This window comes from Aythya marila (genome assembly GCF_965140915.1).
Source record: "Aythya marila genome assembly, chromosome: 3".
NCBI classification, from domain to species: domain Eukaryota; kingdom Metazoa; phylum Chordata; class Aves; order Anseriformes; family Anatidae; genus Aythya; species Aythya marila.
This window is the reverse complement of record NC_139044.1, coordinates 116,032,506-116,057,672: the sequence shown is the minus strand read 5'-3', so window position 1 is coordinate 116,057,672 and position 25,167 is coordinate 116,032,506. Positions and strand designations below refer to the sequence as shown.

At 43.4% G+C, this 25,167-nt stretch overlaps 1 protein-coding gene across 7 annotated transcripts in view; it reads left to right on the top strand.

Annotated features, from left to right (window-relative positions):
- The first annotated feature begins 7,347 nt into the window (after positions 1 to 7,347).
- The window catches only part of PKHD1 (PKHD1 ciliary IPT domain containing fibrocystin/polyductin), a 255,796-nt gene continuing 237,976 nt past the window's right edge, over positions 7,348 to 25,167 (top strand). For 5 of the 7 annotated variants that reach the window (XM_082758116.1, XM_082758114.1, XM_082758119.1 and 2 more), the window contains exons 1-12: positions 8,171 to 8,267; positions 8,354 to 8,530; positions 9,261 to 9,436; positions 10,445 to 10,522; positions 12,208 to 12,346; positions 13,482 to 13,581; positions 16,768 to 16,825; positions 18,196 to 18,274; positions 20,560 to 20,634; positions 22,462 to 22,526; positions 22,878 to 22,917; positions 23,515 to 23,585. In XM_082758116.1, the coding sequence (XP_082614242.1) occupies positions 9,397 to 9,436; positions 10,445 to 10,522; positions 12,208 to 12,346; positions 13,482 to 13,581; positions 16,768 to 16,825; positions 18,196 to 18,274; positions 20,560 to 20,634; positions 22,462 to 22,526; positions 22,878 to 22,917; positions 23,515 to 23,585 (745 nt within the window). In that variant the 5' untranslated portion in view covers positions 8,171 to 8,267; positions 8,354 to 8,530; positions 9,261 to 9,396. Of the gene's footprint in view, positions 7,502 to 8,162; positions 8,268 to 8,353; positions 8,531 to 9,260; positions 9,437 to 10,444; positions 10,523 to 12,207; positions 12,347 to 13,481; positions 13,582 to 16,767; positions 16,826 to 18,195; positions 18,275 to 20,559; positions 20,635 to 22,461; positions 22,527 to 22,877; positions 22,918 to 23,514; positions 23,586 to 25,167 lie in introns of those variants that run through there. The other 2 variants (XM_082758115.1, XM_082758117.1) reach the window with 2 other exon arrangements.

Below are 25,167 nucleotides of genomic sequence, written 5' to 3'. Positions count from 1 at the left end.
ACCATGGTGAAGCTTCACTGCGCCCTCGGCTGGGGAGAAAAGATCTCTATGAAATATTTTATCTGAATATTTTATCTGATATATTTTATTTTTTAATTTCATCTTGGTGATGGCTGATCACAGCAGTAGTAATAACAGGTACTCTGGGTCATAAGTGAACCCCAAAATATTATTTAAACCTTCTTTTGAGAGAAAAGCAATGTCCAGCTACCAAATGCATCCTGTAGTGGTACCAATGGTCAGGGCACTTGTGCCAACAGGCAAGGCATTTTTTTTTCTTTATTTTCTCATCCACAGAGACATGTTATTGCCCTTGCCTGGTGGGACTGAATCTTTCCCTCTGCTTTCAGGGACCTGCCTGAAGATGCTCATGGCTTTCTCTTAGGCATGAGCTGACTCTGATCACATAAGCGGAGCTCCATCATGTGTTCAAGTGCCTGAAATACTTGTAAAATGGCTTGCTTTTGATGGATGGGATATAAAACTGTTTGCTTATGCTATAACTGCTGCTGTTTAGCTGATGTGGTGGTCCTGTGGTTTCTGGCAACCAGAGGTACCTGAGAGCTGTACCTTGGGGCAGGAAAATGACTTTAGCATGTCCATAAAAGCTGAGGTTAACCAAGCCTATGTTGACACCTTTTCTTAGACATTGGCAATACAGAACAGACTTAAGGTTATTGGGGTTCCTGCACTGCTTTCTTGTGGCTGTACAGGTTTGGTGTTCATCTGTGAGACTTCCACGAATTTGTGGTTTTAATCCCAAAAGAAAGAAAGACATTCCCAAGACGTGGCTCACTTATGGGTACATAAATATGAGTCCACCTTAGTGGAATTTCCACTTGGAGTTTGTTGTGTGATATCAAAATAGGAGATTTAGGACTGAGAGGGACTATTAAGACTGCTCAAACCCTCTGTGTGATGACAGGCTGTGCAGCGAGGTGAACGAGACCAATTTCCACCCCAAAGATCTGATGACAGAAAAAGATTTCATCTTTTCAGCTACTATTAAATGGCCAGCTTTAGACACTTCCCTGCACAACTGGGATCATAGTAAGCTGTTATTTTTTTTTAAGTCACATCCATAGCACATTTTACATAGAAGCCAATTTGTGCAAGTCAAACAGAAAGAAAAAAAAAAAAAAAAGTGTCACTTGATTCCAGCCCTGAGAAATCCAGTGGCAAGACATGCTCTTGTCTCGAGGTGAAGCAAAGCCCGGGAGCAGCCTGCTGCAGGCTCTGCTCTTTCATGTGACTAATACACACAAATCCCCAGTCCCCGGGGGCTCGAGGATCACCGACAGCAGGAGCAGCCTGTGAGAAAGGGGTGAAGGGAGTGAAACTGTGCTCTCCTTTCATTCGCCAGGGTCAGCTGTTCCACCTGTTCCCCCTGCTTAGACACGGGGAGCGGGGACAGAGGGGACGGGGTGGTGGCAGCATTTAAAATGAAAACTCACCGAACAGAGGGGATTTCATATTAAAATGAGAAATAATTGGGCTTCTGCCTTGCCACGAGGGTAGGAACGAGTGGAAGAATGGAGACTGCTGGACACAGCGGTGGAGTTGGTGTTTGCCTGAATCATTCCCCTGGGACTTGGGGAGCCAGGCCAAGAACAAGCTTCCTAATGAAAGACTAATGATGGATGAAGCTCAGTAGGTGCCGAATTGCAGCTTGATTCGGAAACCCAATCTGATACCAGCTGTTTATCTAAGCAAATGCCGTGGCTTCAGTCTGCAGCATTGCCTCCATAGACTTTCCCTGGGACATTGCTTCTAGCAAAGCGACATCTCTTGATTTCCATGGGGAATGTCACCTCTGGGCTGCTCGTCCTACCTGTGCAGTTCTCCTATGGGCACAATTCCCATTTCCCAAAGTCAGGTGGGGTTGTGTGTCTTTGTCTCTGTTTTTTATAGATGCTATCTCATGTCCTGTAGTTGCAGAGCACCAAACACAATGGAGCCGTGGCCTTTCTTGGGTAATATTGTTAGCAGGAGGAAGAGCCCCCTAACACAGAGACCGAGGGAGCGGTGTTCCATCACACTGCAACAGAGCCCTGCTTGGTGGGAAACGTGAACGAGGTGGTGTCTATGACTAGCCCAGAAGAGGAACATCTCTGGGATGACCTCAGTACCAGGATTTTTTTGACAGTACTTCAATTGAAGTTGCATTTTCTCCTTGCAGCCACAGTTCTGTATTTAGGATACCTTCTCAGCTGTGATGGGGCCATGAGCTGACCTTGACCTTTTATTTCCCTGGCCTTGCAGGTCCCATGGAAGCTGGAGAGCCCCCTCAGCATGCCAAAAAGCCCAACACCACAGCAGGAAAATCCACGGCAAGGTGCTGGTTTCTCCTTACCTAGCTGCCTCCTGCATCCCTGGGCTCCAGCATCTGCCGTGGGCAGGCGGCCGGGCGACTCCATCCCCTCGGCGACCCATGGGACCACAGGGGACACGAGCCGAAACACACTGAACCTTGAAACTAAAGAAGCCTCAAACCTGTCATTAAAGCAGCTGCATTGGCAATAAATTTAGTATTTAAAGAAGTTTGTCGACTGTTTAAAATGCAGTGAGAGTAGCTATGGGAACAACTTCAACAGGGTTTTGTCGTGCTGAAACGTGACCCTGTAAAGACATGCAGAAAGGCTCCTGGAAGCACTGACACTTTTTCTCTCAAAGGAAAGAGTTAAGCCTGTTTCAGATTGGCTAGCAAAATGAACCAGGAGCAGTCAGGCAGCTCAGTTACAGGCTGTAAATATAAATGAAAATGCATTGCCTTTGTGAGATTGCAGGGGGGAAAAACAAAACAAAACAAAACACAATAAACACAACAGACTGTAAATTTAGATCTGGGATATAAACAATGTGCTTTTTCTTTTGAAACATTTGGAAAATACATTGATGTTATCTGAATATATGACAGTAGAAGTAGTGGTAATAACATGTTTTAAAAACTGAAAAAGGTGAAAAAATGCCATGTAAGACTTTTGGGAAACAAAACACTTTTCTTAGTGAAAGGAGCAGGAATAAAGGGAAAACTGAAAGTATTTATCTGTCCGATAAATAAAAAGGAGATTTTTTGTTTTTCATCTTCTTAGTTGACTTTCAATCCCTATTTGTAAGTCTTTTTATCTTCCCCAGTTCAGCTCATGCAGTGTTCACGTCGATATTCTTTGCTTTTACCACCCCACCTTCATGGCAAGCAAGAAGAAGCTCAGCTGGTAGAGGTGATGGAGCAGTGCCTCAAATGCAAGATAAAAGATAAGGAGACCTGCATGCCTCTCCTGACCTACCAGGGGCTCTTTCTTCTCCTGACGTGGGAAACTTATCTCTGTGCTATTTTAACATACAAAAATACATTTTAATGTACAAGAATCATCCAGATCCTCAAACCAGATTATCTCATCCTTTTTCCAGAGGCCAGGACTGTTATGGAAAGGGCACAGCTCTCACCATGTGGGCAGCCCAACCTTTTCAAGCAAACGCAGGGCCTAACACAGCAGCGTGGTGAGGGCAGAGATGTAAGGTCGTGATGTTGTTCCCATCCGGAGTATGCTCAGGGCTGTGGGAAGTGGGAAGGGAGTGGGTGCAGCCCACCCTGCATGGTGGGACTCGATAGCAATGCATTTACCTGATCTGTGGACACCATTGGATCCTGATAAGAAAAAAAAACAAAGAAGCACAGCCCCTGTGGACCACAGGGGATAATTTTAGTGTGGCTGATAGATGCAGGATCCATCCTTAGCACTACTGTGCTGTCACAGCTCACCTTCCCATGTTGCAGCCTCACCCAGCTGGGTGCTGCAGGCCAGGAGAAGGAAGACTGGAATTCAGAGGGAGAAATTCAATCAGAGCTGGGGATCCAAATCCCCCAGGTTCCCTTGGAAATCCCGGCTCAGCACCCTGCCTGCCGGTGCCTAACAAGCTTCTCGAGAAAAAAGACAGCAAGCCCCGGGATTTATTAATAATCAGTCCAGCTTCTTAGCACCTTCTCTTGTGACCTTGGTTGCTAGGAAGTTTGCATCAATACAGAAAAAGCAAAGTATTAATAGAAAGAAAGAAAGAGCAGCTGATGGGAGCGCTGCACACTGCAGGGGCTGCCCTCGTGGGACACACCGGCTTGCAAAGTCTTTCAGGCTACATCTCTATGAACAAGACAGCCTTGCAGAGCCCGTTCATTGCTCCTGAGGCCATGCCCATGCTAAGAAATACAATAGCAGCCTCAAAAACTGGTTGACCGCACCCATATTTCTGGGAACTGTTTGGATTAACGTGAGCCTGTCAAGGTCAAAACCATGGAAGGGACCAGTTAAGACCCATGGAGATCCAGTGCCCAAGCCCTTATGCTTTTCTTTCACTCCTAGATGTAGCCACAAAGTCTGAGGAACAGGCTGGCCTGCAGGAGGTGTTGAGAGACACCTCTCTTCTTCAGAGACCTTCCATATCTTAGAGTTTTGCTGCAGAGACTGCAGAGAGCCCCGATTTAGTTTGGGCAGTGGGCTGGTGGTGGGAGTGGGTTTCCATCTCCTCCTGGGCACACACGGCTTGCAGGTTGCTCAGGGAGATGGGTAGGGGATGGAAGAGGATGCTGATGAGGACAACAGAAAACAGAAATCTTCCTCTGAGATCCATTTCTGGACTTAATCCCTAAATTCAAGTAGATCATGCTGCTTTTCCCCACTGTGTGCCCAGCATGGCACGACTTGCTTTAGACGGGACTGCTTTTCCACAGCCATATCCAAGAGAAATCTGGTGCTGCTGGTCCAAGCACAAGCCCCTTTAGGCTTGTTTTCCTTTGGGGTGTTTTATGCTCTGTTTACAGGTACAGATGCAGGGATGTTGAGAGCAGGCAGCGTTCCACATCCCTCCCTCAAGATGGTGCCTGGTGCTGGTAAGGAGCAGGCAAGAAACGCTCGTGTCCTCGGTATGAAGCAGTGCATGCACCAGGAGGGCTGGGAAGGAGCCGGGAGCTCCCGAATGACTGCAGACAAAATCCCTAACCCCCTCCTTATCCCACATTATCCCCCCTCAGCTGTTCAGCTGGGGGATGCCATGTGCTGCCCCACACCTGCTGCGTTCCTCTCGCGAGGTGGCCGCCTTGCAAAGGCTGGGGGGAGCCCTGGCTTGGCTGCTGCCAAGATTTTCCACCCCAGAAGCGCTACAAATCCCGGGGAAACTCCGTTCTCCAGAGCCACCCCACAGAGCAGGCACAGCTCGGTTGCCTTTCAGCTGTGCTCCAAGAGACAGCAGGGCTGCAGCAGCTCCGTGTTTCCACCTTGTGGCCAAAACCCTGCTGTTCGCCTCCTGATTTCCTTTACCTCCTTTTTGAGGGCAACACAGGACTGGTTTTCGTGTTCCCAGCTGCCTGTAGGACTGTTTTCCACCTTTACATGTAAAATCTACAGCCTCCAAATGAATAACCAAAAACTAGAGGTCATGGGGTGATGTTTTTGAGCAGAAATTTCCTTCCAGTTGGAAGAGAAATTTGCTTGCCCACGTATACAAACATGCACCTTCCCTCAAACTTTCCTCTTTGGTGGGTCATGAGACCTAAAAATCATCACCAGCATGTTGAGGGAAATATTTACCCTTCCTATAACAAGACCCCTGGGTGACTCAACCACTCCTCAGCTGGCCTGAATTATGGGCCTGTGCTTCTGCTCACTGAGGACAACGTTCTTCCCCATTTTCCCTCTTTTCGTGCTGCAAGCAGCTGGGGAGAATGGTTCCCTGTGCAGTGCCTTCCCTAATCTGTGCCTTTCTCCCAAAGGATAACTCCTTCTCCCTGTTAAATCCATTGGGGCTGCATTTCTTAAGGACTGGAACACAAAATGCTGAGCTATGGTATAGGCGTACAGGTCTTCACTCTCATCTTTTGTCCTGTCTTCTAGCTGGAGCTTGGCCCCATGCTGTAGCTGAGTATCTAGCCATGCCTCTTGTTGTTTCTGGCTGGGCTTTCTGCAGGGAACCTGGGCATTGTCCTTCCTTTCGTGGTCCCTCTTTTCATTTGGGGCTATCAGTTACCAATATCTGGCTCTGCCTTCAGCATTCAAGTGATCATCCTTCTTTGATCTGCCTATTTGACAATATTTTCTGATCATTCCCTCAAGCTTTCTTCTTTTTTATTTATTTTTTTTTAATTTTATTTATTTTTTCTTTTTTCTCTTTGCCATGTTTGCAATTCATCTGATAAGTAAAACAACTATGGACAATTGAGCAGGCTAGGGTTAATTTTCATTGGGTTCCTGTAATAATTGGCTAAACACAGCTGAGGCAGTGGGACTTGGTCTGAGAATAAACCAAGCACAACTGGTTCCATTGCTGGGCAGGGCTCCAAAACTTCCCTGAAGGTTGATTGTCCATGACATTGTGCTGCTGTGTTTCTGAAATGAAGCTGAGGAAGAGTGAGCAAGCCTGTTTCACCCCCCCCCCCCCAACCTCCCCCCTGGGGATGAGGTAAGAAATGCCTACACAGTGCTATTGTTTGTGACTGGTGCATGGTAACTCATTAAACCATAGTTATGCTGTTGTCTGAGAGTTTGCTGTGAGATTTGGTGGAAATTACCATGAAAGCATCCATACCAGTGCAGGGCCAGAGCAAACCATTTTGGTTTTGGTGACTTCGTCAAAAACCCATCCATTCATCTGGGCTTCAAATGAGTAGGTGTAGATGCGGGAGCAGGGATGATGTTCACAGGGGTGATGTTCACAACGCTATTCAGCACCTGATGAAGGTTGAGCTGGATCTTTCCTGCAGCCAGTGGAGGCACACGGTTCTCCATAGGGTGGATGATAACGCTGTGTAAGGCCATCACACTCCTTTCCACCACTAACTGTGTAAGGACCCACAGGAGTGTAGATACTGGAGGTGTGGTGGGAGCTCTCAACACCTCTTGGCCAGAATTCCTGCCAGACTCTGACACAGCTGGGAATGCCATGGAAAAACTGAATTAAGAAGCCTCAAATTCTGCTTATTTATGAAAGCCACTCCCAGATTGGATATAGGCATGTCTACGGACCATTCAATCATTTTCTGTCATGTTGGGGGGAAAGGAGGTATCCCTGCCTATGGCAGGGGGTTGGATCTAGATGATCTTCAAGGACCCTTCCAACCCAATCTGTTCTAGGATTTTATGATAAATGGGTTGATTATCTTCCTTCTGGAGGATCGAGTAATATATGAAGGCAAGAAACTCCTGTTGTGGTTATTAAGGACCTGGAACAAAACAGTTAATAGCAAGTAGCTTAGGTTAATAATTAAGCCTGCGCAATGGACAGCTCTGAGCTGCCTGCAACAGGCATTGAGGCTGCTGAGAAACGACTCTGGTGGCTTTCAGCACAGCACAGGTGACTCGATTACCCACAGGGGACTGAACTGAGTGCCTGACACAGCCTCCAACCACAAACTGTGGTAGAGCAGATGCCAAAGGGATGGAGAAGTTATACAGGTAGCAGAGCCCCCACACTTTGCTCCTCTGAGAAATGGAAAAGCAACAAAGAGAATGAGGTGAGTAATACTTTAAAAAGTCCTCATAAGGATAATAAAAATACACCTAAATGACCTTTTATATGCCTGCTTTGAAATGCAAGGCTCACATGCATCAAGGCTTTGGACTTGACCTCTACAAACTGCATTTATGTTAAAAGGTGCAAGAAACACAGGTGAGTAATTACAGCAGGACTTGTGTGATACGATAAGCAATAGAAGCACCACTGCTAGTCTGTTATCTTACAACAAAAGAGCAGGGAATGCCTGACATTGAATGCATGCACTGGTTCTGCTGGTCAGTCATTTTTAGCTCTCTGTTAGGAGAGGTCATTTCCCACTTAGCTGCAGCTTCTTTGTGGATAAGTCAGGGCACTAAAAGGAGCAAGCTGGCTAGGGGCTTGGAGTATGTTTTTTCTCTCACTAAAGCATGCTACAAAACTGGTGCATTGATGAGGGTTGACTACTGAAGGCATTGCAGCCGACTCAAATGATGCGTGGTGGCCAGCTTCATTCTAGTCCTTATTTCCATGTGTATTTGGCTTGCACATGCAGTGCTGCTGGTTGCAATGACTGTAGTAGTTGGCTTTATGACCATGGTGCATTTGGTACACACCATAACCAAGGTTTCTGCTCAGCTCTCACCTCTAATAGAATCACTCACCTGTTGCACTTTTCCTAGGGTGCTAACACACAGATCTTCCACTGTGAAGAGGAACCTGGCCTTGAGAGCTGTGTCTGCCCTTGTCTTTTTTCACTAGGTGGTGGAAACTGATGGAGCAGAAAGGTAAGTCTGCCTTCGTGTCATTTTTTTCTTTGATAATTACTGATTACGCAGTGCCTCATCCAGTGATTGTGATCTTTGTCCTACAGACCCCACTGCAACAAAAATCTGAACTTCTAAATCAGCTTCTTGCCATTTGGTTTTATCTTTTTTTTGCCTGGGGTTTCTGAGGTCTTATCTGAACTTCAGTAACCAAGGGACACTCTGCATGAGGGGAAGAGTATCCTGTGAGAATCCAATGACCCAGCCACTTTCTGTGCTCATTGGTGAGAATTTGGGGCTTTTGCTCATTTAAAATGTGACTGAGTTAATTGACTCATGGCTATTTCCATAACAGTACAAAACCAGGGGTGAAGGCAGCAGACATTGATAGTCTGTATTTTTGAATGTTAAACAGTTTCTGGGATGGGCTTTTTAAAGAGAATATGTGATATGCCTGCCTGTGGTAGCAGCACATAAAGCAAATAAGACCAGGGAACTTCCCAGGCTACAGGGACTCAAATATTTAAATTCTTAAATAATTAAAACAGTCCCCAGCAGTGTTGTGACCAAGTCTAGCAGCAGTCTTCAAAACAATTCCTAGGCCAGAGACCATTCCCAGTAGTGGGAAGGTGTGTGGGGCTAGCTGTGGAAGGCTAGAGAGCTGAAGAGGACAGTCAGGCCATGTCTTTTGGTTTTATAGCTGGGGAATGACCATGGCACAGTTTTATTTAATGGAATACATGCAAGGATTTTGTATGAAACAGCACAGAGTGACGAGAGCTTAATAGCATTGTCTCTAAATTAAGTCAGGTGTGTTTATTGCTTAATTCAAGCCAGTCTCATGAAACATGGCCCCAGTGAGGGGAAGCTCATCCTGAGCTTAGCCAGAAAGTGGTCTGCTCAGTGGGGTATAGGTGTATTGGGTGGGTGGGGAAAGAGCATTATTACATTATTTTGATCCTTTGTACTGCGTGAGAGATGAATCAATGTGTTTTCTATGATTCTATCTTCCAGTCTGCCTTGGCTGCTGTAACACAGACCATTGCTTCAATGCAACATGAAGAATACAGATAGGGTTTCTTTTAATTTGTCAGAAAACGTGTTAAGGTCCTGAGCCACCATCCCATGAAATCCCCATCCAAAGTCCAAGATGAACCTTTGGAGACCACCCTTTCTGGTGTTCTTTGCAGGTGGGTGGCAGATAGTGTTGTCTCCCATCCTGCTGATAATACAAGGGTGCCGCTGGGTTGGCATGGCCTGACTTCACATGAGACATGCAGAAGCATCTCGGAAAGATGCTGGGTGTTATGGAGTAATGTCTCCAGCATTCTGGTTATTATCCACCCTTAACAGTGGCTTTTCATGGCACTCTTCCATAGCCAGTGGAGGTTTCTGGATGTCTGTGGATTTATAGCTAATTGTCCCTGTTGTAACTGGGTTCCTCTGACACATGTTGGTTTTCATTTGCTTGATGATGGTCGTGATTGCTTCCATGTTGATATTAAGTGTTCATGATGCAAGTATGTCAAATACTTCTCTTTAGAGAGAAGAATATGGATGGTAGGCGAGATTGCATTAACATACAGATAAGAAGTTGGAAATCTTCTGAAATGCTAGACAGGAAACAGGGTACCATTGTAAAAAGGACTCTATTGACTCCATTAGTTTCAGAGGATGAGTGCCCCCCAAAGAAATCCTAAATCCTCTTAAGAATTTGATGTCTTTCTGGAAAATGCGACATAGTAAGTTACAGGTAACTTAGTTTCATGAAGCAGGAGCTCCTTTCCATTCTGCCTTTGTTTCCTAAGGACTTCTCCAAGAAAGAGCTGGAAAGGCTGTCTGGGCCAGAAGAGGATACGTTATGTGGGCCACCCTAAATGTGGGGACAGTGTACAGAAGTGAGCAAACACTTCAGAGTTGGAAAAATATTATTTAACTCTTGAGGAGGACAAGAGGCTTAGATTGGCTTGGTTCACCAAGCTTCGAAGGCATGAAAACCTCTGTGAGGGGAAGGAGGACTTTTACTTAGGGGACACAGTTGGATGATGAGTGATATGGCTAATTTACTAAAGGCCTAGGAAGGAGGAATCATGAAGAGGGAATCACAGGAGGAGCTGCCAGACCACGATGCCTTGCTTTGTCCTGAGTTAGATGTTTTCAGTGTTTGCATTATTCTTCAGCTTGGGTTGTTTTTGCAGTGTCTGCCACAGGATTGCTCATTAAGCCTCGAGAGGGCAGCATTGCTGGAGGAACGTGGATCACTATTACCCTGGATGGTGAGTTTTAAACTCTTACAAATCCTAAACTCTTTGAACTCTACCAAAGGAAGAAAGAATCAGCTCTGTTCTGAGACTGGAGGTTGGAGTGACAAATCCTGAGCAACAGATAGGTGGGATGTAGCACCCAGAACATGAAATCAGCTTGAAATTCATAGAATCATAAAGGTTGGAAAAGACCTCCGAGATCATCTGGTCCAACCATCCCCCTACCACCAGTGTCGCCCACTAAACCATGTCGCTAAGCACCACATCCAACCTCTCCTTGAACACCCAAAAGGCAATTAGCAGAGGATGGTTTCGATCCATCGACCTCTGGGTTATGGGCCCAGCACGCTTCCGCTGCGCCACTCTGCTGTTGTAATACTAAAAATAATAATGTTACTACTAATAATATAGTTACTTCATAAGCTATTGCTGATGGTTGCTTGTTTTCTGATTTTTTCTAAGCGAGATAAGTCAGATTCCTACCTTGTTTTTGTAGAACTAGGGCTACAAATTTCCTCCTTGCTGGCTTTTTTTTTTTTTTAATTGAAGGAAGTCTGAAAGTCTTTTCATAGGCTGTCTGATGCTGGAGTGTTAGAAACACTAATTTAAACATGAGATCTGTGTAAAAATCACAGAAATTGATATGCCCTGCTCATCTGGGCACGAACCCAACTTTACAAAACCGCATCTGATTTTCAGTAGTGCTGAATATTAACTCCTTGGGAAGAGAGCTGGTGTCTGTCTGAGACGTATGTTGATTAAACTGCTCAAGTTCTGGCACTCGGTTATTTGTAAATGTGACAAATGATATCAGTCTTATTTTTTCTGAATAGTGTGATTTCCTGGAGAGATGCTGAAATGGAGGGAAGGGGAGCTTGTGTCCTCAGGGGAGATGTGCTTTGAACAGCACTGTGTAGCAGGCAGGGACAATCACTGAGCCTAGGATACATTTCTGAGGGGGGGAGCAGACATCCAGGCACTGGGAGAAAGGGAAAAATGTTCCTGGGACCAGGAATAAATGTGCAGTTTGCTGAAAATGGAGAAACTACTGATGTCACTTAAAATGAATCTGTGAGCTGGGAGACACCTGTAAAGACAGACAACAAAGGGATAGATGTTTAGAAGCATGTTTCTAGCTGTATTAGATTAAGCTACAAAAGCTAAGCATGCTAAGTTTTGTTCACACCTTGACTTTCTGAAGTTGAGAAGCCTTGCAGACAGCTCACTGAGGAAATGGGCTAAGCTGATCCACCTTGTAGCACAGGTGAACTCAAGGTGCTGTCAGCAAAACCATTCAGGACATAAGTAACTGCAAAGATTAAGGAAAAGTATTAATTTTACAGGTGCTTTAATTATCTGTGGTTATGATGGTTGGTGCAGTGTAGATGGCTGAGGAGATTCAAACTGCTGATAACTGTCAATCTCTGCAATAATATATTTTGGGGAGAGTGCAGGCATTGTATTAGAGGCAAAAAGCCATGCAGCTACACGGTAAGATGAACTCTCTCTTCCCACAAAATTACACAAACATGATTTAAAGGAAAAAAAGAAAAAAAAAAGTCCAATTTGGGGTTCTAAATATTGCTCCTAAAGAGAAGCTGTAGTGTCCATTTGAAAATGTGTACATTGTGTGACTGGATGTGAATAGTCCTGTCCCCACAAAGCTCCTCTGTTTGACCTTGCTTGCTTATGTTCAGCATCCCAGCAGGCAGAACACATCTCTTCAGCCAGCTGGTCCCACCTGGAGGTGTCCCTGGTGAACCCAGACCTGCCCAGTTTGCCATGCGATGTCTCTCCTGTATATTTTGGCTTACCCAGTATACGATGCAGAACAAGGTATGGTCCCTGACTACAGTATAGAATCATCTAGGTAGGAAAAGACGTTTGAGGCCATCAAGTAAAACCATCAATCTGACCTACTGAGTCCCATCACTAACACATGACAACTTAGTGCCACGTCCACACTTCTTTTAAATACCTCCAGGGATAGGTTCTTTACCGCTTCCCTGGGCAGCCTGTTCCAGTGTTTGATCACCATGAAGAAATTCTACCTAATACCCAATCTAAATCTCCCCTGGCAAGACCTTTGTCATTTGCCTGGTAGAATCCTCATTTTCCTTTAGTGTCTGTACAGGCAGTTTGGGAGTTTAAGGAATTCCTATGGCTGCACCTGGGCACCTCCCAAGCTGAGCTGCATTCCATGCTTCAGCTTAATGAAGGACTAGCCTAACTAGCATGAATCAGACAGAGACTTGGAGAAACTAGACTCTGATCCTCGAAAGCTTGTAGAAATCACATTCTTAGATGCACAGCTCCCAAGAAAATCTGGGGATTTTACCAGTTTCTGACATTCTTGCCCTGTTCAAGATCATAGAAGTTGTGGTAGAGATGGAAACAAACATGATTCCAGGCAGCAGCTGGGGAACCTAAGCTCTCTCCTTCCCATCTGTCACAGGTTAAAGGATATTGTTTGACTGGAAGGCTAGCTGTGCCTCGGGAGGCTGTAGGGGTGAGCCTGGTGGGGCTCTTCCATCTCTCGCTGCTATGATTTGGTTTGGAGTTAACCCTGCTGAATGCTGTGCTGTACATTTAGATGCAACATTCATTTACAAGCCAGGATCAAACTTCCCTGTAAATCTAGGCAGCCTTGGGGTATTTTAATAGCAATGAAGAACAATTATTCATTAGTATTAATGAGCACTAATGAGCATGTGTATATACTTTGCATTTACATATAAATTGGATGTATGTTCTGGTATAGTCCTATCACCTTCTGCACTTACCTACAATTTCTTGCCGTGTCTTCATATTTTTTGTACACTAATTTCTGAGTTTGGGTTCATAGTATTAAAGTGTTTTACTCTATCAGTGTCTCTGTGAACCTGATAAGATTGTCCCAATGACTTGGCATTACCTAAAAAATAGTAAACCCAATCTATATAAAAATAATACGTTTTTTTCCCCCATCTAGGTCTTCACCCCAGGAAGGTTTGTACTATGTGGAGGTGGCCTTTAAAGGACGTGTGATTAACAACTTGACTGGGGTAGAGAAAGAAAACTACACTTTCAAGGTAACGACCAAGAAAGGATAGAAGTGATGATGAACAGCTGAAGGCATTGAAGAGAGTCAAAACTTCAGACTTTGTATCACAGGATATGTATTGAAATAGTATCTCTCATATTGATTACACGTCAGGACATGAAGGCAAGATGTTCCTTGTGTCCCTTCAAACTAGATGAACCAAGGCATTCAGTCTGGCACTGGATAGGCTATGAGACCTCAAGTATTTCTGAAGGAAAAATCTGGGTTCAAGTTAAATGGTCTCTGTACCAAAGCCATGCAGTCAGAAGACCAACTTGTGAATTAGTTTTACCTTGTCTAGAATCGTTGTCCAAGCAATGAATCACACTTTCTCTGACTCTCGGGGCCTTACTGACAGAATTTGTCACTTTCAACTAAACAAATTTATAAAGGTGTGCATAGTCTGGCTAGCATTGTGTACCAAAAATTATGGGCTTATCAAGCAAAGATAGATGTAGATGATGAATATCATGGCATGTATCTATGTAATGAGAAATCATATCACATCTGAAATACCTATGGGAAATTTCAGCTGTTCTTATTCTCAGTCCACCTTGGTTCTGTCAGAAATACCAGATCAGGCCTTTCATTATTTCAATTTGGAGACAAAGTCAAAAATAAGGAATGATACCGTGTTTCAGTGGATTAACAAGGACTATGGAGAGGTTGCATTCAGCTCTAGTGACTGGAATTACTACCTGAGACTCTTTGCCCCCCCCTTTGCTGACTGTAGGTGCTCACACTGTGCAGAGCAATTCACGCCATCCCAGAATCACAGGCTTGGGTAGAACAGGACATCAGGGGGGTCCAACTTCTTGCTCAAAGGGTTGGCTATGAGATCACAGCTGTTTTCTCAGAGCTTTATTCAGTCAAGTCATGAAAACCTCCAAGGATGAAGATTTTACAACAGCCCAGGGCTCTGCTCAGGTATCTGACTATCACAGCTCTTGTGAACGACCCTTTTACTTCATGGATACCATGCAAGGTCCAACAACTGACAGACATGGGTGTTCCTAACCCAGCCAATACTGTCCCAACTGGATAGGGCACTGGATGACTTCTGGTGTTGCCCTCTGAGATGCAGGATGGTAGCAGTCAGTCAGCACTGACAGGTAGCCACGGCAGGACACCTCCCATGGACACTGCTGATTCTGGGAAAGGGCCTCTCCATCTCTGGGATAGCTCTCCACACCAAAAATGTACAAGTTTAGGAAAGCTCACGCCTCAGTTCTGATCTCATCTCTGTTGCTGGGTTGTTTTGAGAGCCTACAACACATCCCCTACCACAGCATTTTGCCTCTCAGTGTGAGAACACATCCATGGCTGTGTGCTTCAGGATGAGGCCTAGTGTGTTCAGAAGTCACACCCCACCTCTGTGCGAACTTTAAGTATCAAGCAAGAAAGCCCAGAGTTTCAGTAAATTGCCCATTAAAGCTGAAGAGTCATTGGGTGGTTGAGCTAGCTTAGAGAGCTGATGAAAAATCACCAGGGGATGCTGTTAATGAGACACATTCCAAGCTAAATAAAACACAGTGTGTCTCTTTGTTTTGGGACTGGGACCTGGGAGCTATGCGTATTAAAAATTAATTTTGCCTCTGCAGCAGATTGAAAAAGCCTGCTGCAGGCAGCAACAAGTCTGAACAGCTCTGAAAACTGGTGTCAGCTAGTGGCCCTGGCTTTCGTGCTGGTTTTGGCTTCTTTCTCTGAATCTGCTCCAGCCCAGGGAATGTGTTTTGCCCCTCTGCATTGACCATGACTAAAGGGAGTTTATGGCTACTCATTCGTTTTCCACATGATTGTAATGAGGACATAAACAGATCGAGCTCTGAAAGGGTCTGGGGTTCAAGGAATGTTTAAAAAAATATGTGATGGCATCCTTGGTTTAAGTCTGGAAATGAGTTTATGCTATTTATTGAGCTGGCAGCAGCATCTGTGAGTGCAACTGAGGACAGGAGGGCTCATAAAGAAGGTGGGAAGGATGGAGATGTGAAGGCAGTTCTGAGAAATGGATGATTTCGGGATGGGGACAGGACAAATGCACAAGGGAAGCATATTTTTTCTTTAAGTTTAATGAAATCCAGCAGTTAATGACTTAGAATTGGGATTTAGCCAGCTAGCAGTGCTGCAGGCCAGTTTTCTGGAGGTACTTGTGGCTCTTGAGAAAGCAGAGAGGCCAATGGATTTTACAGCGTCTGAAGAAGCCAGGCACCTCTACAGATCACCTTAAGCCCAAGACACTTAAATTCCTTCGTGGATCTGATCCTTATTTTTCACTTGTTGTTATTCATTTCCAGAGTGCAGAATGCTGCACAGAGGAATGACAACATTACTTTTGCATTTCAGAGCAAGTATCTGAGGAGTAAGGCACTGAAGCTGTTTTGCCAAGGCCTCCCTGCAAAAAGCAGGGCTGTTCCTGTATTTGTGAACAAGGCAGGGTCAGGATGTGGACTCTTGTGCATTTGGAAGGAGGCTGAGGACAACCTTCTTCCACTTCTAAGGGGTTCTTGTGTGTTCCCCATCTTCTGAGAAGCTTGCCTCAAAGCAAAATCTCTCTACTCCTTCTTGGGCTCTGTTTAAGACAAAAATAGTGCTCTGTAGTGACTCCAGTATTTCCTTGTTGTTCCCTCAGGTGGCAAAGTAGCGTTTCTCTGAACACATCTCTGATACTGTATTAAGATGGGTCAATGTAAGCTTTTTCTTGGCTACATTGCTTTTAGGTACCCAACAAGCTCATTAAATGCTACTGGAAGTCTCAGTTCTATGATGTAGAAATAGTTTTTAAGAGGATATTAATGGGGGAGTGGGAGGGGGGTGGGGGCATGATGACACAATGCCAAAAGAAATGCAGGTCTAATCTTCAGGAAAGAAAAAAGGCTTAGCAATTCTTTAAAATATTAAACCACATCTTCTGGGACTGACTCCAACCAGGATGGGCAATCTGGGCACAAAATGGGTGCAAGAAATAGCTGCAAGCCAGACTCTGAATGCAGAGAGGGTAAGAAGGGTACATCTATACTTGCTCTCTTTTCAGGGCAGGACTCTGCTTCAAAGATCAAATCCTAAAGCACGACTCTCTGAAATGTGCGTGCCAACTGTGTTGTGAGCAATGCATAATCAGATCCTGTTGGGCTGCTGTGAGAATGACTGCTGTTTAACTACAAATTTCTTCTTGCAGTTTTCTGCTGCACAGACACCTGTGGTTTACCAAATTAGCCCACCATCTGGCATCCCAGGTACGGGACCTTTCTTTAGGCTGGAGCCCACTTTAATTATTATTTGATGTTCCATACCATCTTTCTGCTTATGAGGGATCTTTGTTGCTGGGGTTCGAAATAGGCACCTCCAGAACTTAATGTCCAAGCTCACGCTGAACAGGAAAATGGGTTTGCACAAGGAGTCTGCTGCCCTGGGTACAAGAGAAATGGGTAATGCTCTGTGGCTGCTGGGTTATTTGGCACATGGTTTCTGTAGCCCAACTTTGCCTGAGTACAGAGATGCTGCAGAGTGCCAGATCTGATTGATTCCAGATTAAGTCATCTGGCCCTATTTATTTCATAGTAGTTTTGAGGGTTATCTATTAGGTGCTGATGTTGTAATATCATACCAGTCTTTTAATTAATAGAGTTTCAGATCGATCTTTAAAGTGGCATGATAAGATAATCTGGTTTTGTTCTGAACAACTACCTGGACTTTGGAAGGCTTTTTCCCTGTTGCTATTCTGTCGGCATTTCCAGGCTTCTTCAAGCAGCTTGAAATGCTTATTTCCAAAATGAACCAGGTGTGGTTCACCTGGCCACATGTAGGCATTTACATTAGGGAAAGTTGAATCACCCTTCATGATTTTTATTGACTAATATGGGTTAGACCTCCACTGTCTATGGGGAGCTCAGAAAATCAACACACATGGTAGAACCTATGTATCTACCTACACTGTAGATATGCTAAGTGAGAATTTTGCTCTCTGAATTCCCTAAATACTCCTTTATTGCACCGTATGTTAATTAATCCTTATATTATCCTTATTTTTTTAGGTCCTGCTTCAAGGACTTAATTTTAAGCATATGTGCTTAAACATAGTACGTTAAAACGTTTATCCTAAAGGTAAAGCAGCTGCTGTACAGCTGCTTTGTGGGTATTATCTGTATTGTGTATAACACAATAAAATTGATTTGTGCTGAGGTTCTTCTTCAGGCCCTGGCCCTGTCTAGCATACAAACATTGCACACTAACACATAGCGCATGTTGATGATGCCATTTTGGTTGCTTCATGATGTTCTGCAGTGGCATTTGGATAGGATGGTGGTTTTAATTCACAAATGTGAGGAGGTGTCTTGTTGGTACAAATACTAGAGTTCTGCTGAAAAATCTGGAATGGACTTTTTCAGTGGGAAACAGATGTGTGTTTTGGGGTAAGTGGATTTAAATGTACAGTTACCTTGAACTTTGATAGAAGCTGAGAGTAGGCATGGGTACAGGCAGTTGGGTAACACTCTGCATTAATTTGCAAAGATCAAGAATTTCTTTGGTTCAGTTCACAAAATCTGCAAATGTAAACACTCTGCTTTTAAAAGACTCTCTTCAATTTCTATTTCCTTTCAAACAGGAAATTTAATAGAGATATATGGGAAGACAATTGCTGGAAGATATGAGACCCTGGACTTCAATGTGGATTATATTGATGGGTAATTATATATAAGCTGCTAGCTGCCCCTGCCCCTGTAAATTACCATTTCTTCTATCAGCCTCTGTGAAAGCAATAAATTGCAACCAGTTGGCCCAGAATTGCCATTTACTACTTTTGTGCTTTATTGCAGCTCATGAGTTGGGCTCCAGCAAACTTTGTTAATCTAATTGCAACTGGTCCATTAAGCTAGTTGGTTTCTTTACTGGCAGCACAGTCAATCACGGCTCAGTGTGAATTGTACTGTAATTGCGTCTGGTTGCTGTAGATCTTATTTTGGCTAGCAAATTAAAATTTAACTAATTAAAATAATGTCAGAATCTAAAAGTTAAATAAATTTTCCCTTCCATTTGCATTTTTAGAAATACTATTAGTTGGAGGCAAATGCTCTAGTGAGTCAGAAGACAAAAGCACAAGTATTTTGAGACAAAAGGCTTTGTTTTTCACTGCTTTAAACCTTCTCTGGTCACTTCCTTGTTTTCAAGGAAGGTTTGATTTTATTTTCTGCTGCCTCTAGGGTTATGCACCACAGAGCAAAACAGGTAGTTTTCTTTTTTTTTTTTTTTTTTTCTTCCTTCCTTTTTTTTTATTTTTATTTTTTTTATTTTTTATTTTTTTTTTTTTTTAACATTAGGACATCAGGACTATAAGCACAGTAAATCCAGAATGAGTATGAATGCTGACCTGATGTCTGTCATATACACATATATATGTTTAGAGATATTCAATATTCTCAGCTACTGCTGGGTTATGTTTTCCTTGCTCTTGCCTCAGTGTCAGTGAAGAACTAAGCCCAGATGGATATAGATCAACTAGTAATCTATAGGTATTCTGGCATTTTAAGGATCAGTGCAGTAGTCAAGGAAGGTATATATTCTTAGTAGTAATTTAGAAATTTTAATTGCAGCAGCAGCAGCAGATATATGCCCACTATATGTTTTTGTAGCTAGTTGCTAGACTGAATGGAGAAGTCCCTTGCTGTGTAACTAAATTCTCTGCTAACGTGAATGGAAGTCAGTGCAGATACCTGCCCTATCTTTTATCAGCCCTACAGTTTTGCTCACTGGACACACAGTACCATCCTTTGTTCAATACTAATTACTGTTTTACCTGTCTCTAGTGGAAGTGTGAAACCTTTGATCCGTGAGCAGAAAGGATGGTATGTCTGCAGGTTGCTTGGGCCTGCATGCTCCAGTGCTATATTATTCATTTACAGATTGACCTCCCTATAGCCAAAAAGGAAATGGCTTCAAAATCTTAGCATACCAGGCAGGTTCACATCCTAGCTTCACAGGAATACTTTGCCCATTTTTGGTGTGTTAGTAAATACGTACCAGGTGGGGACTTGGACTTGAGCAGAGCCATCTGTCACTCAGTCACACTGATTCAGGATTCAGATGGCAGAAGAAAAAAAAAAAAAGAGTTTTTTAGTTAAAGTGTTTTGCGTGCTTTTTCAGGCTTTGTATGGGATGTGACGGTCCAAGGATGAATTAATCATTTTTGCAGCACTGATTTTTTTTTTCCAATTTATCCTTAAAAGAAAAGCATTATAGTATCAGGAATCACTATTAATAAAACCAAACTCTGTTATAAAACTACTCTGAAGCATGGGTCATAGCAAAGTGTTTCACTTATTTTCCTCAATTGTCTATTGATTCTCAAAGAAACATTGCCACCTTTTGCTTGTTATGCTAATTACTGTGAACCTATTGCTCCCACCTGATTCCTCCTCCCCAGATGAAGTTTTCTTTCCATATCCGTTCTTTAAGGTGGGAATACTTAATTTTGCTGTTAGGAGGTTGGGTGATTTTTATCAGAAGTTGTCTGTAGCATTACCTCTCAATGAAATAATGAAATGATTGAGGTCTGTCTTGAAGTGCTATGGTTGTACCAGCAGAATGATCTACTTGTGTTACCTGGTGCCTCTAAGAGGGAAGGGTGCATAGGGGCTATCTGGAACCCAAACCACCAACCTTTTACTACAGGGAGGAGATACTGGGTTGTCTGAGGTCAGCATAGGTGTCTTGAAGATGGTTCTGCCACAATCTTCATAGGCATGTAGTTCCTGCAGTATTTGGGGAATATATTTTACAGGCCAAGACAAATAAAATGAATAAATAAAAAATAGGATTTGTCTAGGTTTCTGAATTAGTAAATGCTGGATACCAGTGAGGGAAAACTCCTGGCCCTTTTGAAAATACTGGCTGCTGATTTTAACAGAATCATGATTTTGCCAGGGAAGTTATCACCTGTCCTATCGTTTTGCTTGTTTGTTTTTTCTCCTAGACCAGCTATTCTTATGGCAGAAGGAGATGGATGGATCAGCCTCTGCTCTTTTGCTGACAGACAGACTGGAAGCATGTCAGTTCTTGACCTACCTTTGGTTTGTAGTGGTGCGAGGACTTATGTGCAGCTTTTTTTTTTTTTTTTTTTTTTTTTTTTTTTTTTTTTGCTTTGTCATAATATAGAGAGGGACCACGGGGTCCCAACTGAGCTGGCTCTCTACTCCTCTGGCTGTAGCTAGGCAGGGTCAGGGCCCACAGATGATATGTAATGTCCTCGCTGCACCTATGCTGTTCAGGGGCCTCCAGCAAGGCAGGAGTGGGTAATGAACTGCAGGACATCATCAGTGAGTGCAAAGCTCAGAGTCATCAAGCAGTATTTGTATGCTGCTGTTGTGGGAATGTTACACAGCAAACGCAGCTCAGTCTATGCTATAACACAAGTATCAGTCTTTAATTTTTCTGTAATATAAATGATGCACTTCTCATGGAGCCTGTGAGCCCTGAAAGAGGGAGGTTGTTTTTACAAGGAACAGGGGAAAAACCTGCTCCTGCAAAAGTTAGTGCCAAGGCTTCTCAGCAAGCCCTCTTATTGTGCTGTAAAATTCCTCCTGGCTCCCAGGAGGAGAACTTAAATGCAAATGGGAGTTGATGATGGAACTTGTGTTGTTTCACAGCTCCCAAAGGTTGATGTAGCACCAGCAGATCTTGCTTAATTGCTACCCATTCCTACTCACAGACTGGGGGTGTACAGAAGAACAATTAAGAGGAGAAATGCCAGAAAGTGCTATGTTTTCTGGGAGGTTTTGCCTAGGAAAAACAAACAAAGAAAACCCCACCATAGTCTAAACTACACCAGTGGGACAGTTTTAAGAGTGGGAGGAGGTGTGGAAGTGTCTCTTGAAATACTCCTCTGCCTCATACCCAGTACCATGTCTTAAAGATAGGTCCTCAGTTGTGCAAATCAATGACTGGGTGTAGATCTGGGTCTTGCCCTCAAACTCTTAAGCAGCTTAGAAATGAGAAGTGTGATCTCTTTGCAAGTCCTTGCAAACCATGCCCAGAATGGAGATTTGGTTACAAAAATCCCATTGATTTGCATGGGAATTAGGCACCCAAATCCTTCTTAGGAGCCATCCCTGAGTGCTGCAGGGCAGATGGAGGGGACCTGGAGGGGAGGAACAGCATCCGTACCCCCAGGAGAGTGGTTTTATGGGCAGCCTGCCTGTGTTATCTCTGCAGTACTGTCCTGTCTCTGTTTCCTCTAGCAGGAAATCCCTTCTCTGGTAGTGATAAGAGAGCTGTTTAAAATACAAAAACCACAGGTCCAAACAGAAAATTCTTTATGCGGCTTGGCAAATTATTGTTTAAATTTCTACAGATGGAGTCATAGTATTATTGATCTTCCCCTATCCCACCTCCCAAAGCAGTTTCCGGGTTCAAAGTTTTCTCATCTTAAGAGCAAACTCTAACCTGTTGCTGAGACATCACCTCCCTCCATTCTGTGCAGCTCCTCTCCTTCCAGAGGCATGGGTCTGAATTGCCCTTGTCAAGTTGTGAAGCAGAAGAAAAATTGAGCAAATTGAATTTTAGGCCCATTTCTTTGTGTAAATCCTAGGTTGTGTTCCCCCCTTCCCCTCAGCTTTTGTCCTACTATTTGCCCTACCATATGGCAAGACTTGTCTGCCCTCAGCTCTTATTTAAAATGGGGGTTCTGAAAGTCACCAACGGGATCAGCTTCTGGAAATAAAGGAAAGGGGCCAGGCTGGAATACTGTTTCTATTAGGCTCCTGAGCCGCTGAGCTTATGAAGTGGAAGTCCACATCTTCACTTGATTAAATGATTCTTGCTGTATCTTGCTCTTTTTGCTCCCAAGGCTCAGCAAAGTCCTTTTGTTTTTCCACAGCTACCCAATTCAGGCAGAAGATGGAGTGGGGACCATGCAGTGCCGGGTGGAAGGGAACCACATAGGTTGGTGAAAAGAGAAGGGGGTGGAAATCATGTTTCTATTCTAGCATATTTCGCTACTCCTGCATCTCCAGAGGTTGGAGGGTATCCATAGAGTTATTGGGATATTTTTTTTTTTTTGCTTGTTTTATTTGTGAGATTTCTTGGACTCTCATAGTATGTTTTAAAGTATTCTAGCTTTTCATTTAAATCAAGAGCAGCTCTGCCGAAATCAACACAATTGTACTGTTGTAAGAAAAGTGTAAGGAAGAGGAGAATCAGGAACATGACATCTGGAAAAGGTTTGGTAGGATGCACTCTTCATAAAGCTCTCTGCATTTCTGGCATAAAGCACGTTTATTTTCTCTCCTCCAGGGTCCCACAATGTTAGCTTCTCAGTGTTCAACAAAGGAAAGTGAGTAAAAGAGCCTTTCTCTCTCTCTCTCTTTTTTTTTTTTTTTTTTTTTTTTTGTAGTTTCATATGGGTATACAGCTCCATTTCTGATTCCAGAATAAGTGCATAAAATTTTATTGAAACTTGTGTTTCATTACTTAGAAATAAGGTTTTGCTAACTTGAGAAGATGGTCATCAGATTAGGGATGAAAAAAGAGAATATTCCCCTCCCCCCCCCCCCCAACCATTTCTGCTTTGTAGTTCTAATACTTTATTTTTGGTGCCCAAACAAGAAGCAATTTAAGTTCAGATTGAATAAAATCCCTTTACCTTGCTTTTAGCTCTTTTTACAAATGGAAAAAATATAGACATAAAAGAAGAAGAGGTGAAAACACTTCCAAAACCATACATTTTTATATATTTTTTTAATGGTAAAACTTAATAAAGAGTCTCAGTCATGTAATAATTTCTTGAATCTGTGCCTCAATGTGCAGGTGAAAGGTAGTGTTAGTCTCCATAGAAATGTTCCTCTGGAGAGCAAGTGTCCAGGTCTGCCAAAGGAAGGTCTACCATAAGTTAAATACCCATGGATCTCTCATGCATTTCTCCCTCTTGCAGATCAGCAGTCCACAAAGACGCTTGGCTCATCAGTGCCAAACAGGAGCTTTTCTTGTATCAAATGCATTCAGGTACCGATCTGATTCACCTCAATGGTTGGCCCGTCTCATGGCAGTGCCAGCAATGTCTAAGACCTCTAATTATGCCAATGGGATAATCCTTTTGTGCCCTCATTTTAGCTGTGTAGCCCTACCAGTATGGTAAGCTTCCTTACGGGCTCACTACACAAAGCTGCAGACCAAAAATTTCAGGATTACCAAATGTATTTGCTATGACTGGGTGTGCTGCTATGGGCTTCATTCTAATCTGCAGTGAGTTAGTATTCCTTTTAAGGATACATTTGAACTGTGTCTTTTGGACAACCTAACCTGAGAGAGAGTCAACCAGAGCACAGCAGGGTGCCAGGATTTGGGATGGAGTCACTTTGTCATTGTTTCTTGTCCCATCAGGTCACCAGTAGGCTTGAGGTGTTGGATTGAGAAGGGCTTTATTTCACCTCTCCCCCTTAAGTCACACTGTATTTGGTAAGAATGAGATGCTGGCCACAAAAGGATGCAATGCAGGCTTTAGGATGAGATAAAGCATCTCAAGGAGGGCATTATCAGCTACTCCAAGAGCTGGGTTCTGGATAAAGGGCTGGTGAGTGGCAGGTTTTTGTACTATTATTAAAAAAGGCAGATCAAGGCACCCTATAACCTCCATGTGATATTTCCAGCTATGAGAACAGCAGACAATAAGTTTCTGAGCACCAGCCTGAGATTATGGCCATGAGCAAACAGTGTCAGTAAGGACCTGTGCCTAACAGTCAAAAGACAATTAGGGAATCAGCATTTGGCAGCCATTGACTTCAGTCAATGGTTGAATAATGCTGAAAAAGACCACTTGGTTCACCTGCACAGGTCCCCAGAAAGGTCCCATCGTGTTTCTGCCATTCCCTTGACCTGTCAAGGGGCTGAAATTAATGTAATGGGTGCACTGTTACCTTATGGGCTGTATCTTAGGAGCCTGGTTCAGGATATAACAAAATTAGTTTGTTATGAAAAAAAAAAGCCAATACATAAACGATATACAAAATATAGCATACAGTTTATTTCACCTGTAAATGCAGAGCACTTTGTAATGGAGGGTAATTTTATGTCTTCATTTACAAACTGAGGAACCTTGCGTGGAGTTGGATGTTAGCAGAGCATCAGCAGAAACAAGACCTGCCAGATCTTTCCAGCAGACCACTGCAGTCAACACTGCCAAAATAAAGTTAAAAATCTGATGAACGAAGAAAAAAATATAAATTTGTACATCTGGGCGAGCTTCTCTCATATTTACTATTTTTTTTTTTTTTCCGAACTGTGCGAAATTCAACTGGCTGGTTAAACTAGGGCATCTGAGTGCAAAGTGAGGAAATGTCATCAAAGAGAAAAATAGGTTTCCAGTGTAGAAGGGAATAATTATAATAAGATCAAATCATGAATGATTCTTGTAGTCATGATGTGGACATTTGCCATCAGGTGTTCAGCTCCCTGCGTTTGTCCCTGAAGCCAGCTGGGACAGTTGGGAAGCGCGGTAACATCTAAACCAGTAAACTAAATTGAGAAGCAAGTCAGACAAAGTCAAAAAGATTTAAATAATTTTATTATTTTTTTTTTCCAGAGTGCC